At 60.5% G+C, this 13,312-nt stretch overlaps 1 protein-coding gene across 17 annotated transcripts in view; it reads right to left on the reverse strand.

Annotated features, from left to right (window-relative positions):
* The window catches only part of MEGF11 (multiple EGF like domains 11), a 308,135-nt gene that overhangs the window by 190,879 nt on the left and 103,944 nt on the right, over window positions 1–13,312 (reverse strand). For 16 of the 17 annotated variants that reach the window (XR_016218272.1, XR_007910144.3, XR_007910140.3 and 13 more), the window contains exons 2-4: window positions 9,787–9,892; window positions 6,332–6,433; window positions 3,610–3,710 (exon numbers count right to left, since the gene is read on the reverse strand). Coding sequence is in view for 12 of the 17 variants with exons in the window: in XM_051821839.3 (XP_051677799.3) it covers window positions 3,610–3,710; window positions 6,332–6,433; window positions 9,787–9,884 (301 nt within the window). In the remaining 5 variants the exon portion in view is untranslated. Of the gene's footprint in view, window positions 1–3,609; window positions 3,711–6,331; window positions 6,434–9,786; window positions 9,893–13,312 lie in introns of those variants that run through there. The other variant, XM_051821842.3, reaches the window with a different exon arrangement.

Genomic DNA, 13,312 nt, shown 5'->3' on the forward strand with positions numbered 1-13,312 from the left:
ACGTCCTCCAGGCAGCTCTGATCGGGCACACCCCCCGCGTGAGCCCCCCACCCCCACCCCCGAGCACAGAGTCGGGCTCAGGTGAGCCTGTTAGGCGGCTGTGAGAATACGTTTGATCGAAGTGCAGGTTGGGAGTCAGTGGCACTTGGAGGGGACTTGGGGTAAGTTCTCACCCTGCTCTCTCACCGGTCCCCACCCTCTGCCTTCCGACCAGCTGGAGCCCTCTCCTGGCCACAGCAGCCAGCCACCGCGCGGAGCAGCCACTCCACCAGATGCACGAAGCATGGACAACTCCCAAGCCTCTGGGATTTGGGCCTTGTGATGCAGCGTAACCCAGCCCAGCCCACCCCGTGGGGGGCAAGGACGATGCTTTCACAGAGCAGGGCTGCCCAGCCCTGCGGCACATGGGACAGGCTGCTCAGCCAACAGAGCTCCGCCCACAGGGGCCAGGATGCCCACAGCCCTGTCCAGACAGGAGAAAGAGAGATCACACTCGTGCCCAGTGATCTCTGGGAAACAACGGCTGCCTGGAGGCCAAGTTGGGCCAGGACTCAGCAGAACGTGTAGGCAATGGGAGGGGAAAAAGGGAGGCTGGGGCAGGAGGAGGCAGAAGCTTCTAGAAGGGCTCCCTGATGAGGATGGTGGCGTTGAGGCAGAGACACAGTGGCTTCCTGCATCAGTGCCAAGCTCTGAGCTTCCCCAGACACCTCGCCACCCTCACACCTCTTCCCCATCATGCGTACCCTGGTCCACCCACCGCCCACTTGGCCCAGAGAGGCTCAGGCGCTTGGCTCAGATTGCACAGCAAGCTGGTGGCAGAGTCCACCAAGGCCTGCACTCCTGGCCACTACTCTTCTATTGTCCAGGGCGGGGATTTTGGAGGGGGGGCCAACTTCCTGCCTGGAGCACAGGGGATGTTTGCACACAGGGTCTTGGCCAAGGGTTGGGGGAACTGCTGAGTGCCCCAGGTGTACAAGTGTCTCCTCTGAAACTCAGTGCCCTGGGTGCACCCCCACCCCGTTCCCAGACCACCCTCACCCCCCACCCCGTCTCCATTCCCACATGCACAGGTCGCAAAGCCCGGGCAGGAACGGCTGCTCCTCATCCTGCCCCACTGTCACAGGAGCAGGAGAGAGGCCGACACCCACCGACTGCAGCCCTCCAAGCTTCTCCCGCTCAATTCACTGCAGGGCCCGGGCACCCTCTCTTGGAGATAAGGTCTCACAGGCACTCAAGGTGATGCGAGGTGATGGGGGTGGCCCTGATCCACTCTGACAAATGTCCTAGTGAAAAGAGGGACTCTGGGGCCAGTGCTGTGGAACAGTGGGCTAAGCCTCTGCTTACAGTGCTGGCATCCCATACAGGCGCCAGTTTGAGTCCCAGCTCTCTGCTAATGCATCTAGGGAAGCAGTGGAGGATGACCCAAGTGTTTGGGCCCCTGCACCCGGGCAGGAGACCCAGAAGAAACTCCTGGCTTCAGATCAGCTCAGCGGCCGGCGCCGCGGCTCACTAGGCTAATCTTCCACCTAGCGGCGCCGGCACCCCGGGTTCTAGTCCCGGTCGGGGGGCCGGATTCTTTCCCGGTTGCCCCTCTTCCAGGCCAGCTCTCTGCTATGGCCCAGGAAGGCAGTGGAGGATGGCCCAAGTGCTTGGGCCCTGCACCCCAAGGGAGACCAGGATAAGTACCTGGCTGCTGCCTTCAGATCGTGCCAGCCGTGGCGGCCATTGGAGGGTGAACCAACGGCAAAAGGAAGACTTTTCTCTCTGTCTCTCTCTCTCTCACTATCCACTCTGCCTGTCAAAAAAAAAAAAAAACAGATCAGCTCGGCTCCGGCTGTTGCCGCCGGCATCACCTGTGTCTGTGTCCCCTGCTCTGGCACGGCGGGACACCACAAAGATGCATTGAATGGATTAACACCAGCATTCAACACAAACTGCCACAGAGTGACAGAGTGAAGCTCAAACCACGACCAGCACCCAGCTTGCCCTACTGTCCCCTCTTCCATCTTGAACTTGGCATTCCGGGCTGGGCTTGGACAGACTTGTGGACACCAGCACAGCCCGCAGCGCTCCGTGATTACATAAGGGCTGGGCCGGGAGGTTATGTGCTGCCTCCCTGGCCGGCAAGGCCAAACCTAAGCAATCAGGACACACAGCGCTTCTGCCTTGCTCTTCATTTGCCCAGGGTCCCCGCATTTCCCAGGGTGCTCATCCATTCCTGCAGCCCATGCTGACGTCCGAACTCCCTTTATAATCTCCCGTGCCCGTCCCTGTGCCCTGAGCTCAGACTCACTGCTCACATCCATCCTGCTCAGCCTGATCGGCCCCCGATGTTCCACTCCCGCCTGACTCTTGCTCCTCTGCGTGTGGGTGGAGCCTTTGTCCTGATGCTGTTTCAACGCCGGGTTCCTACCCAGGTGAGGCACCTGCCAAGGTCCCGACCTCGCTGGTGCTCAGCCCTGCTCCTGAGATGCAGCCTTTTAAGATTTGCTCTGGCTGAGTTTTTTTCTATTTGTCCTGCAAAACCATCCCTATCGAACGTATGTGCGGCAGCATTTCTCATTCATTCCTACAATGCAATTAGAATCGAGTGGCTCCAGTGTTAGGGGGGATGGAGCCATGGTAGGGAAAATCCTCATTTCATTCCCAACAGCAACACACCCACTCCACCCGGAATTCCCTCTGGTGAAAGCTCCTTCCACGCACGCGAGGAAACCCACCCTGTGGATGAAGAGGCAGCCGTGGTGGGGGTGGGGAAGGGGGTTGCTAAGATCTCCTGTCAGTCATGAAGGAGGGGTCTCCCAGCTTTTCTGACCCTCTCTTGCAGGGGCGCAAACCTTCTCATGCCCCCTGGGAAGTCCCCCACGGGCCCCCTGCCACAAGGCGGAGGTGAGTGAGGACATCCTCACAGCCAATCCATCTCCCAGTGAGGGTCAGGGCCCTGCCCAGAGCCCAGGCCTGCAGGCTCCTGCTCCGGGTGCACCCACTGCCCCCGCAGCCCCAACCCAGAGGGCCTGTGGCAGCCGGCAGCTCAGCTCTGGCCTTTCTGGGGACGCTAACGCTCCAGCGTGCAGAGTTTCCACAGACAACAGGGAAAGAGGTCCTTTTGTCTTCCACGAATCCATTTTTTTCTCTGCAAGGCTCCCCTCTGATCTCAGAAACCACTTCCCCATGGTCTCACCCCGGCTGTCCTCATAGATCCTGGAGTGTTGTTGTCCAAGAACACAGCCTGCCCCACGCCGCCCCCTCCAGCCAGCAAAGCCTCTGAGCCCCTGCTCTGGCTGGCACTAGCCCCGCGCCAGGCACTCGGCATTTCTTCCCTCTTGCTCTTCCGAGAGCTGACTTCAGACGGATCCACTTCCCCTCTGCCCCATCAAAGCCCCGGACTGCCCTCGCTCCCGCCCACGCCGTAAGCAGGTGGATCCGCTGCTGTGTCTGCATCACGTCGGTCATGTCCTCTGAACGCGGGCAGCAGGGAGGACACCTGCAGCTGGCGGGGGCAGCCGAGGCCTCCCGCGCCGGGGCCCTGCGTGACAGCCCTCCCTTTCTCTCCCACTCCCCTCCCCCGCTACCCCCACCGAGGCCAGCACAGCAGCAGCCCCTACGTACGGATGCAGAAGTCCCCGTTCTCGTAGTAGCCAGGACAGCACTGGGACCTCCGCCGGTACATGGTGCGCAGGCCCCGCCGATACGCCGTCTTATAGCTGATCCTAAGGCACAAGGGAGAAAGCCACTTGAAGCTATTGGAGATCGATCGCTCCCGTTTAGAATGATATTTGTGTTAAGCTCTATCGGGGACGCCATTCAATAATTGCTTTAAAATGCACGGCACTGCGCCTACGGAGGAACACCACAGAGGGAAATCGATGGCGGGAGCCGGGCCCCGCGATGCAGAGCCCAGGCTGACCCTGCTGGCTGTCCCCAGACTCCCCCAGGGAGAGGGAAGACACTGGGGTGACCGGAGGGCAACCGGGGCCTTCTGTGCCCACCCCCCACAAGCCGGGCTGCTTCCACCCGCCCCCCCCACCCCGTGCTGGTAACCTCCCCTCCCCCCGAGCACTGAGACCCAGGCAGCCAAAGGACCTCTGAGTCCGACCTGGTCCCAGAGAGTGGATTCGTCTCCCTCGCACCACAGATAACCCCTCCCAGAGAGAAGCCTCCCCGGGAAGGCCCTGACCCCACCTCGCTTTGCAGAGGGAGAGCTGAGGCCCACAGAGGCGCTGGCGCTCTGGATGGGGAGCCAGAGGTGTGGGCTCTGGTGCTGATGCAGGCCCGGGCTCAGGCCCTGGCTCTGTGCCAGAGATGCACAGGTGCCGTCTCACACGTGCCCCACCCCCACCCCACAAGCTCTGGAGGCAGGGACCAGGGTAGGCCATCACTTGGTTGTGTTTGCTTATTTATTTTTTAAGATGTATTTTATTTATTTGAAAGGCAGAGGGACAGAGAGAGAGAGAGAGAGATAACTTCTATCTCTTGGCTCACTCCCCAAAAGGCCTCAATGGTCAGGCCTGGGCAGAAGCCAGGAGTCCAAAACTCCATCTGGGCCTCCCACATGGATGGCATGGGCCCAAGTACTTGGGTCATCTTCCACTGTTTTCCCAGGGGGCTGGATCAGAAGTGGAGCAGCTGGGACCACGCCCGCCACTCCTATAGGGGATGCCGGCATCACCAGCAGCTGCTTAAGCCACTGCACCACAATGCCGGCCCCTACGTTTTGTTGATTTCTGAGAGATTTTGTTCTTACTTTATTTCCTGTCACCCCTGCCCTTTGTTTCAGGTAGGACAAAGCCGAGGAGTCAGAGAAGTTAATGACTTGTTTGGGGTTGCACCTTCGGGCAGTGTCAAACCCAGCTCACCGTAATCCCGAGGCTGGGCCTACCCCACTGCCCCGTGCAGGAACCCCCCTGGGTGGCGCCCGGGAAGCAGCAAGATGAGAGGGGGATGTGGAGGGGGTGAGGACTGCATCCTCGGACAGGACTCAGGCGGGGTCCCAACAGGCGAAGCCCCTCCCCCACAGGAGGAGGCCAAAGTGACCGTCGGGGCACAGAGCCGAAGGGACCTTGGCGTGTCACCAGGACTCAACCCCAAGTCCTTAGGCCCAGAAGCTGGAGCCCCGTCCACTTCGTCATCAGCACCCAAGGGGAGCCTATCCCCAGGACAGCTCCTCTGCCCAGAGCAACAGGGGCCGCCATGGTGGCCCTCGGAATGCCTGCACCTGCTTCCCCAGGGCCTGGGCCAGCTCGGAAGGGAGTCTTCCCATACACCCTGGGACAGGCCTCCCGCTCCGCTTCCTGACAAACGATGGCGCAGGCCTCTGGGGAAAGCCGTGATATTTAGGGATGTCGGAAGCTAAGGTCATTCTACTTTGTCAAAAGCCCGTAATAGAAGGCAGGCTGGCTTCGAAGTGAAGCTGCCTCCTTGGTACGGGAAGGCAGCTCCTGGCAGCTTCCGGCCTGTTCTCCGCACTGCACGGGATGTCCCCAAGCCCTCCCAAGGGAGTGGCCTCAGCCTCGGCCTTGTTAACGGCCCACGCCCCACCCCTTGGGAGAGACAGCACCTGCTGCTTCCGGCCCACCCGTCCTGGCTTGCTCCAGTCTGGGGAGCAGGAGAGGGCAGGGGCCGGCTGCTCTCAGAGGAAGGACGCTGAGTTCCAATAGCCATTCTGGCCGGGGCGGGCGGACGGCGCCGCTGTCAGCGTGCGCGCTCCCCCGGCCCTCGGGAAAGCTGCAAGGCCACTCAATAATTCAGCAGAAGCATTCACGGGGCAGGGCTGCAGCCTGTGTTAATAAGCAGCCACTCGCTCACCCAGCCACGGAGCCCTGGCCTCTGAGCCGCCAGGGCCCAGGGAAGCATCATCGCTGGGGGAGGTCTCAAGTTACTGCGTTTCTGTCACCCAGGTGGGAAACCTGCATTGCAGACACAGCTCCTGGCTTCAGCCCTGGCCCAGCCCTAGCCATCACGGGCATTTGGAAAGTGAAACAGTGGATAGGCGCCTCTCTCTCTCTCTTTCTCTCTCTCCCCCTAATTCTGCCTGCTAAGGAAATAGAAAGATCTGGGATTCAGTGTAGAACAGGCCCTAGAGGCGTCCCCTCTCCCTAGGGTGAGGAGGCTGGGGTATCTATCCACCAAGTCTCCATCCATCATTAACCCACCAGGACTTCCGGCCTGCCCTGCCCAAGTCCCTCCAGCCAAAAAGGTGCCATCAGCCAAGCATGGGGAGTCCAGGGAGGAGGGTGCACGTCCACCCCGGAGCCTGTCGCTAATCAGCACAAAGGTGAGCCCAGGCAGCCCAGCGCCTCCGCCCCGCCCCTCACCCGAGAGTGGAACTCACCGGTGCCGGGTGCACTTGAACCAGTTGAGGATGTCTGTGCATCGTGTGTAGTAGATCTGGTCGAAGGGGTGTGCATATGACTCCTGGACGGTCACAGCGTAGCTAAGAGCCAGACAGGGGGGTGTTAGCCGTGGTCAGCTCGTGGCAGGCTGAGCTCATAGCACAGTGCCGTCTCCCCTACCCCCAACCATCCTCCTCCTCCCGCCCTGAGCATCCTTCGTGTTCCAACCTCCCCAAGCCCAGGCTGGGTCCAGGACCCATCCCTACCGACCTTCAACCCAACTCATCTTCTGGAATTCTAGTTCATCTAACAGAGAATGCATGAAGCATGGCGGGGTGGGGGGGGAGGGTCTGGAAGGCAGAGCTGACCGGTTTAACAAATGCCTTGTTCAGATCCTCGTGACTTTTCAAAACACACACACACACGGAAGTGGATCCCTGTCGCGGCTCTGGGAAGCCGGCAGCCCCATTTTATAGAGGAAGAAGCCAAGGTGCAGAGAGGAGCGGCCTGTGTCCAGCATTTTGCCCCCTGTTACTCTCACTTTACAGGGCAGGAAGCAGACGTCAGCGAGCACGGTGGCACCCCCAGCTCCCCAGGCACCGCACCGTCCGTTCCTCACTGGGGCTCCATGCCCCCAGCCCTCCTCACAGAAACTCCCATCCTGCCTGCTCCCTGTAAACCCAGACCGGCAGGTGGAGGCCACACGCAAGCAAACCTCAGCTCAACCAAAAGACGCCTCTCTCCCCGGCCGCTGCGGGCGAGGGCTGCAGGAAAGGGCCTTCACGCGTGGCAGCTGCCACAGGGAGTGCAGCGAGGTACCAGCAACCCGCTAGCACTCCGTGGCTTCCCCAGAAGGCTCCCCACCCTGGGCCAGACGGCCGCCCCGGCTGCAGCAGCCCACCTGCTATGCCCCAGGAGAACACGTTGGCTCATTCGCAAGAGGCCTGGGCAGGCCAGCGACCTGCAGGCTCTCGGATGCCTGAAAGGTCAAAGGTTTGGAACTCAGCAGGGACCCAGCTGCAGGCAGCAGTGCGTGGGGCCCAGGGTGGTGGGCAGTGGCCCCCTGGGAGTGCCCCCACAGCCAGCGCAGGAACAGGCACAGGCACACGTCCAGGGCCGGGGGTGCGACCCAGGAACGCTGGGGCAGCTCCACACCCCGCTGGGCCTATTCCCACCCTAAAATCCCATGCGCCCCTGCGCTCCGACACATCCCCGGCACTCCTCCCTCCCAGGCGGGAGAATGAACAGGTGAGAGTGCCGAGGCTCGGAGCCTGGTGTTGTGTGTTCTCAGACCTGCCATTTACTGCAGACAAGCCTCCATCCTCGCCTGTAAGTCCAGGATACACAGTCCCAGCGACTCCACGTGCTTAGGGTTAAAGCTGGGCAACCATAATATTTACCTCTCGGTGGGAAGCTAAAACATAAGGCATGCAAAAATCCATAATGCAAAAAAAAAAAAAAAAAAAAACACAGTAGGTGCCTAATAGATGCTGATCATCATCATTACACGGCAGGTAATAATAGTGATTGTAAGGACGATGATTCGCTGCCTGCACCAGGCACCGAGGGGCGAGAAGGAATGAGACTCGTACCCAGGACGGGCTCCACTTCCAGGCTGATGCTCAGGGAAGCAGAGAGGGCCAGGGGTGCCACGGGGGACGGACCCAGCTCTGCAGGACACCCTGGGCAGAGCAGGTCTGGCAGTGGGACCTTGTGCCAAGTCCAAGTCTGCGACCCAAGCGCATGCCCCTGCTTTCACGGCTGAGTGCTTTAATGCTGCTCCCTTCCCAGCATGCTAATAAGGGGCCAGATTAATCTCACAGAGCCAGGCTTTTCCAGCCAGGGGAGGCTTGATGCTGGGCTTTATGGTGGAGGAGCATAATTAATGAGGAGCCCGCCAGAAGCGTTAATCTAGCTGGGAAATTCTCCCTAAGTGGTCCGCAGGGACCGCGCTGTGTTTCTGGAATGGCACTGGCCACACCCGTCCACATGCATCTCGTCATGGAAAAGCCGAGAAGAGCCAGGCGTCCCGGCGACCTGGCATCACGAGGCATCACCAGGCCTCCTCGCCGGTGCCGCTGCTCCATTCCTGGTCCTCCCAGCCAGGCTGTAGCCTCAGCGGAGGACCCGAACCACTGGAGACGCCAGATTTCTCCAAGCTGGGCAGGTTTAGGCAATTAGAGAGTTCGGTGAACGAATCCACTGGGACTCAGCAAAGAGGGAAGACAGAGAGGCCCTGAAATCAGGGAGGGCTCCCTGGAGGAAAGGGCCCCAGGTCAGAGCCACTGGGAAGCCAGGTCAACCAGCAGAGGCGACAACCGAGCTTTATGGCCCTCAAAGCTCCTTCTTGCAGCTGGTGTCCTGGACCCCCGGACAAGCCCAGGAGGTGAGGATAATCACACAGAGGTGGGAGTGGGCGCCGAGTGGTTGAGAGACTTCCCCAAAGTCACACAGCTCAGGGCAGGAAAGCCGGGCCCCGGAGCACCGAGGTCTTCTCGCACTCTTTCCCGTACACTAGAAGGGGCACCCGCGGCCCTGCCTTTGTCTCCGGCCTCCCCTCTCCTAGGACTCCACGCCGAGCATCGGCCACTGCAGGTGGTGCCTGCGTGGGCCTGGTCCGCTGCCTCCGGCCCCTGCCTCCCCGCGGGGCTGGGCCGGTCACCCTCGCAGGACTGGGGCCAGCACCGCCCAGCCCGCCTTTCCTCCTCTGCCATCCACGTCCCCCATCGGGCCCTCATCTGAATTTTATTCATGTGATTTATTAACATCAAAGTGGTAGCGTCATCCCGGTTGGCGCGGCCAATCAATCCCAGGGTTTAATTCTGTTTTTCCTGATTGGTCTCTGGTCAGTGTCTTCGCGCTCACCAAAATCAATACTTTCACCTTGGATTTCAAAGTCAGCCTTCGGAGCCCTGGCCGGTTCCCCCAGGGCTCGGAGCTGCAGCCAGGATGTGGCAGCTCCTCGCCTACAACCTCATCCACCCTCCCCGGGGCAGCCCCTGCCCCGACCCCACCAGAGCAGCAGGGGCCTCCCCCGTCCTGCCCAGGGCAGGCTGCTGGCCACACGCCCGAGCTGGCACAGTGCTGCCAGTCCTGGGAGACAAGGGCGAACCTCATAGTATCACAGAGTGGCCTCTGGGGCCACAGCCCACATCCTCCACTCACTGCAGCCCAGCTGGGCCTCTCCTACCCTGTCTGTAAAATGGACAGAGAAGGCCAGGGCAGCACACTGTCCACGGTGCTACGGAGCCTGGTGCAAGCTGCCTCCACCTTGACCTGGCACAGCGCCGAGCCTCGGACAGCATCTACTGTCCCATCCTGCCTTCCTGTGATGGCACCGTGCCCCAGCTGGACCATGGGCCCAGCCTGAGTCTGGACTCTGCTCTTGTCCCCACAGTACCTGTCCCGCGGGCAATCCCCGGGCGTGCCTGAGCATTCAAGTCCCACCTCTTACCTCTCCCAGTGGCTGCACACGTTGGGGTCCTCGGGGTTCAGGGTGAGAGCGGCTGGCAGGAGGGAGATGAGCAGGAGCCCCGCCACGGAGCGCGCCATCCCGGGCCCTGTGCAGGAGAACACAGGAGGCCGCGTGTTGAATCAGAGCGTGTCCCCGGCACCTGTGGGCTCGCAGTGGACAGCCCCACAAAGCAGACCACGTCCCCGTCCTTGTGTGTAACAAGCACTTGGGGTCCTGCACGTGCAGGCTTTGACGTGAGTGGTAACAGCTCTCAGGTTCCGGGCCCCTGGAGAGGGGGAGGCGAGAGCCAGAGGAGCGTGGGAACTCCAGACAGGGTTCCGCGTAGGTTTTGGTTCAGGGCCGTGGGCTCCTAATGAAAGCTGTGGGCCTTCCCCTGGGAAAAACACCCATGGGCACCAACATGCCTACCACTTCAGGGCGACCTGAGCCCCCCGAGCCCACCCTTGGACGCAAGACCCCCCTGTATCTGTACTCCTTCGAGGGCTGCACCTGCCCCCATCTCCTGCTCCTGCATCTTAGACCAGCCTCGTCCCTCCACTTCCTCTCACCTGTCAGGGGGGTCGAGGAGGGAACTGAGCTGAGAAAACCCTCACCAGGAAGCTCTGGCCAGGCCACCACCAGAAGCCTTGCTCCTGTCGCCTGCTTGGGGCTGTCGGCCACCCACACCATCCAGGCCTCTATCTGCGCCAAGCAGCTTACAGTCTGAACCACGCCCCTGCAGTGACACCTGGGGCAGGAGGTGTCACCCCCTCCGTTCATGCCACAGGGGATCCTGTGTCCCTCCCAAAAGGAGGAGGGTCTGAAATGACCCTGGAGGGGCCCGCTGGGGCCCTGAGGTCCTGCAGCTTTAAGGAACCCCAGATTCCAGTCCTGGGGTCCCCCAGTGTGGATCGCTGACCTTGGGAGCATGGGCGGGGGGCTCAGGGCCACCTCCGGGGGGGCGGGATTCTCTGCTGGAATGAACATGATGATACAGAAAGAGCAAGATTTCTCACGGACATGTGGATACTCCTGGGGTTTATGTGAAAGCCCCCCAGAGCTCGGGGTAGCTTCTCCTTCCAGCCAACACCACTGAAAATGCGACTCTGCTAACAGAGGACAAGTATCACCAAAAGCCTTTAGCACTGAGAAGAGGTTAGGCCTGGGGGTGTGGCCACTGGCCCTGAGTTCACAGCCAATCGGATAGGGGCGGTCCAGGTGGGGTGCCTTCTACAGCTGCCCTTGGGGTCCCAAGGGAGGCTAAACGCAGCTCCTCACCCGACAACTCCCCATCTCCCTCGTTAAACTCCTCCTTAGCAGCTCCTTCTGAGACAAAGTGTCACAACTCCTCTGCAACCGACCGCGGGGTCCAAGTGAGTCACCCACGGGGCTTTCCTGTCTGTCTGAGGTTGGGACGTCAGCCGGCTACCTGCAGATTTAGCCAGGTGTCAGACGCATGCAGCAAAGCAGGTGGGCCAGAGGAGCCAGCTGGTGTCTCCGCTCACTTGGCAGAGGGCAGAAGGCTGTGGGCACAACTGCTCCTGCCTCCCCACCCCTCACCCCTGCCCACCCCCAGCCCTGGGAGACCCACACAGCCCAGCCCAGATGGGGGCCCCAGCCATCCTTTCCCTCCATTCTCCTGCAGATCGGACCCTGCTCCGGGGCTGGTATTGAGTTTTGGGGAGAGTCAGGAGGGGACACACGCCCTCTTCCAGGCAAGGTTTGGGCTGAGCAAGTGTCAAATAGAGGCACGCGCAATGGGACCCGGCACGTGAGAAGGCACGGAATCTGCGTACCAGCTGTCGACAAAGCCCTGCCTTGGCACCCACTTTGGCCCTGACCTCCTTGGTGGGCTGCCCCTGCATTCTCCAGCACTCTCCCAAGAAGACCCCCATTACACGGCCTAACCTACAAAGCTCTGCAAAGATTATGTATTTATTTATTTGAAAGGCAGAGACAGATAAACTGAGATCTCCCATCTGCTAGTTCATTCTCCAAATGCTCACAACAGCTGGGACTGTGGCTGGGCCAGAGCTGGAAGCCCAGAACTCAGCCCAGGCCTCCCACATGATTGGCAAAGACCCAACTACTGCTGCCTCCAGGGTTCGCAGTAGCAGGGAGCTGGAGCCAGGAGCGATGCGGGGGCCGGAAGCCAGGTCCTCTGATGCGGATGCAGGCACCTTAGCCACTAAGCTGCTTCCTTATCAGGCTTACAGTATCCGCCGAGCAGGCCACGTGGGACGGAAAAGCCGGCTCCTCCAGTCTCCCGGCATCCGTGGTGACGTGAGACGGAGATAACTGGCATCCTTGCCATAACTGGCAAGATGGTTTTGCTTTTTTTTTTTAAGAGAGAGATTCCTTTATTTATTTGAAAGGAAAAATACAGAAAGAGGCAAAGAGAGGAAGAGATCTTTCATCTGCTGGTTCACTCCCCAAATATCCATGATGGCTGGGGCGGGGCCAGGCTGAAGCCAGGAGCCAGGAGCTCCACCCAGGCCTCCCGTGGGGGTGCAGGGGTCCAACCATCTCCCACAGTCTCCATAGCACATTAGGATTGGAGGCGGAGCAGCTGGAACTTGAACCTGCACTGATGTGGGATCCCCGTCGCAGGCAGTGGATTAAACAGCCACGGCGCCAGCCCAGCGGAGACCTGTGTAAATCTTCACAAAACCCTCCTTCTCTCGGAGTCTGGACAGTTTACCTGACTCCTACCGGTGGTGAGATGCATGGAGAGCCGAGCAGGGCACAGAGAGCGTGCTGGTGGGTGGATGCACACACAGGACGTGGAGACGGAGTGAAGGGCAGCACAGACACAGCCAGGGAGGCGGCACCGAGACCACCGAGTGAGCCCAGCTCCCACGCCTCACTCCCTCGGCGTGACGGTGGCGAGCTCTGCAGAGCAGGGGCTCCCAGGATCCGCTCTCTGGCTGTGAATAGCAGGGTCCCCGCCTGAGGCTGAGTCTGCCTCTGTGCTGGTGAGTGAGGGAAGGACGCCCAGCCTCATGGGTGCAGAAGGTGACGTCTCCCAGACCCCTCGGGGCTGCAGTGCCGTCCCTGAACCTGGCTCCATCTAAAAGATGCAACACAAGGAGGGCATTTGCCCTAGCATGTAAGATGCTGGTTAAGGGGGCCAGAGCTGTGGTGTAGAAGGTTAAACCTCCACCTGCAGCACCAGCATCCCATATGGGCTCCAGTTCAAGTCCCAGCTGCTCCACTTCCGATCCAGCTCCCTGTTGATGTGCCTGGGAAAGGAGCAGAGGATGACTCCCAACTCCTTGGGCCCCTGCATTCACGTGGGAGACCTGGAAGGAGCTCCTGGCTCCTGGTTCCTGGCTCCAGCCTGGCCCAGCTCCAGCCATTGTAGCCATCTGGGGAGTGAACCAGCATATGGTAGATCTCTCTCTCTCTCTCTCTCTCTCTCTCTCTCTCTCTCTTTTGACAGGCAGAGTGGACAGTGAGAGAGAGAGAGAGAGAAAGGTCTTCCTTTTGCCATTGGTTCACCCTCCAATGGCCGCCACTGCCGGCG

The sequence above is a fragment of the Oryctolagus cuniculus genome, chromosome 12 (assembly GCF_051225735.1).
Source record: "Oryctolagus cuniculus isolate XC-2025 breed Fujian yellow rabbit chromosome 12, ASM5122573v1, whole genome shotgun sequence".
NCBI lineage: Eukaryota > Metazoa > Chordata > Mammalia > Lagomorpha > Leporidae > Oryctolagus > Oryctolagus cuniculus.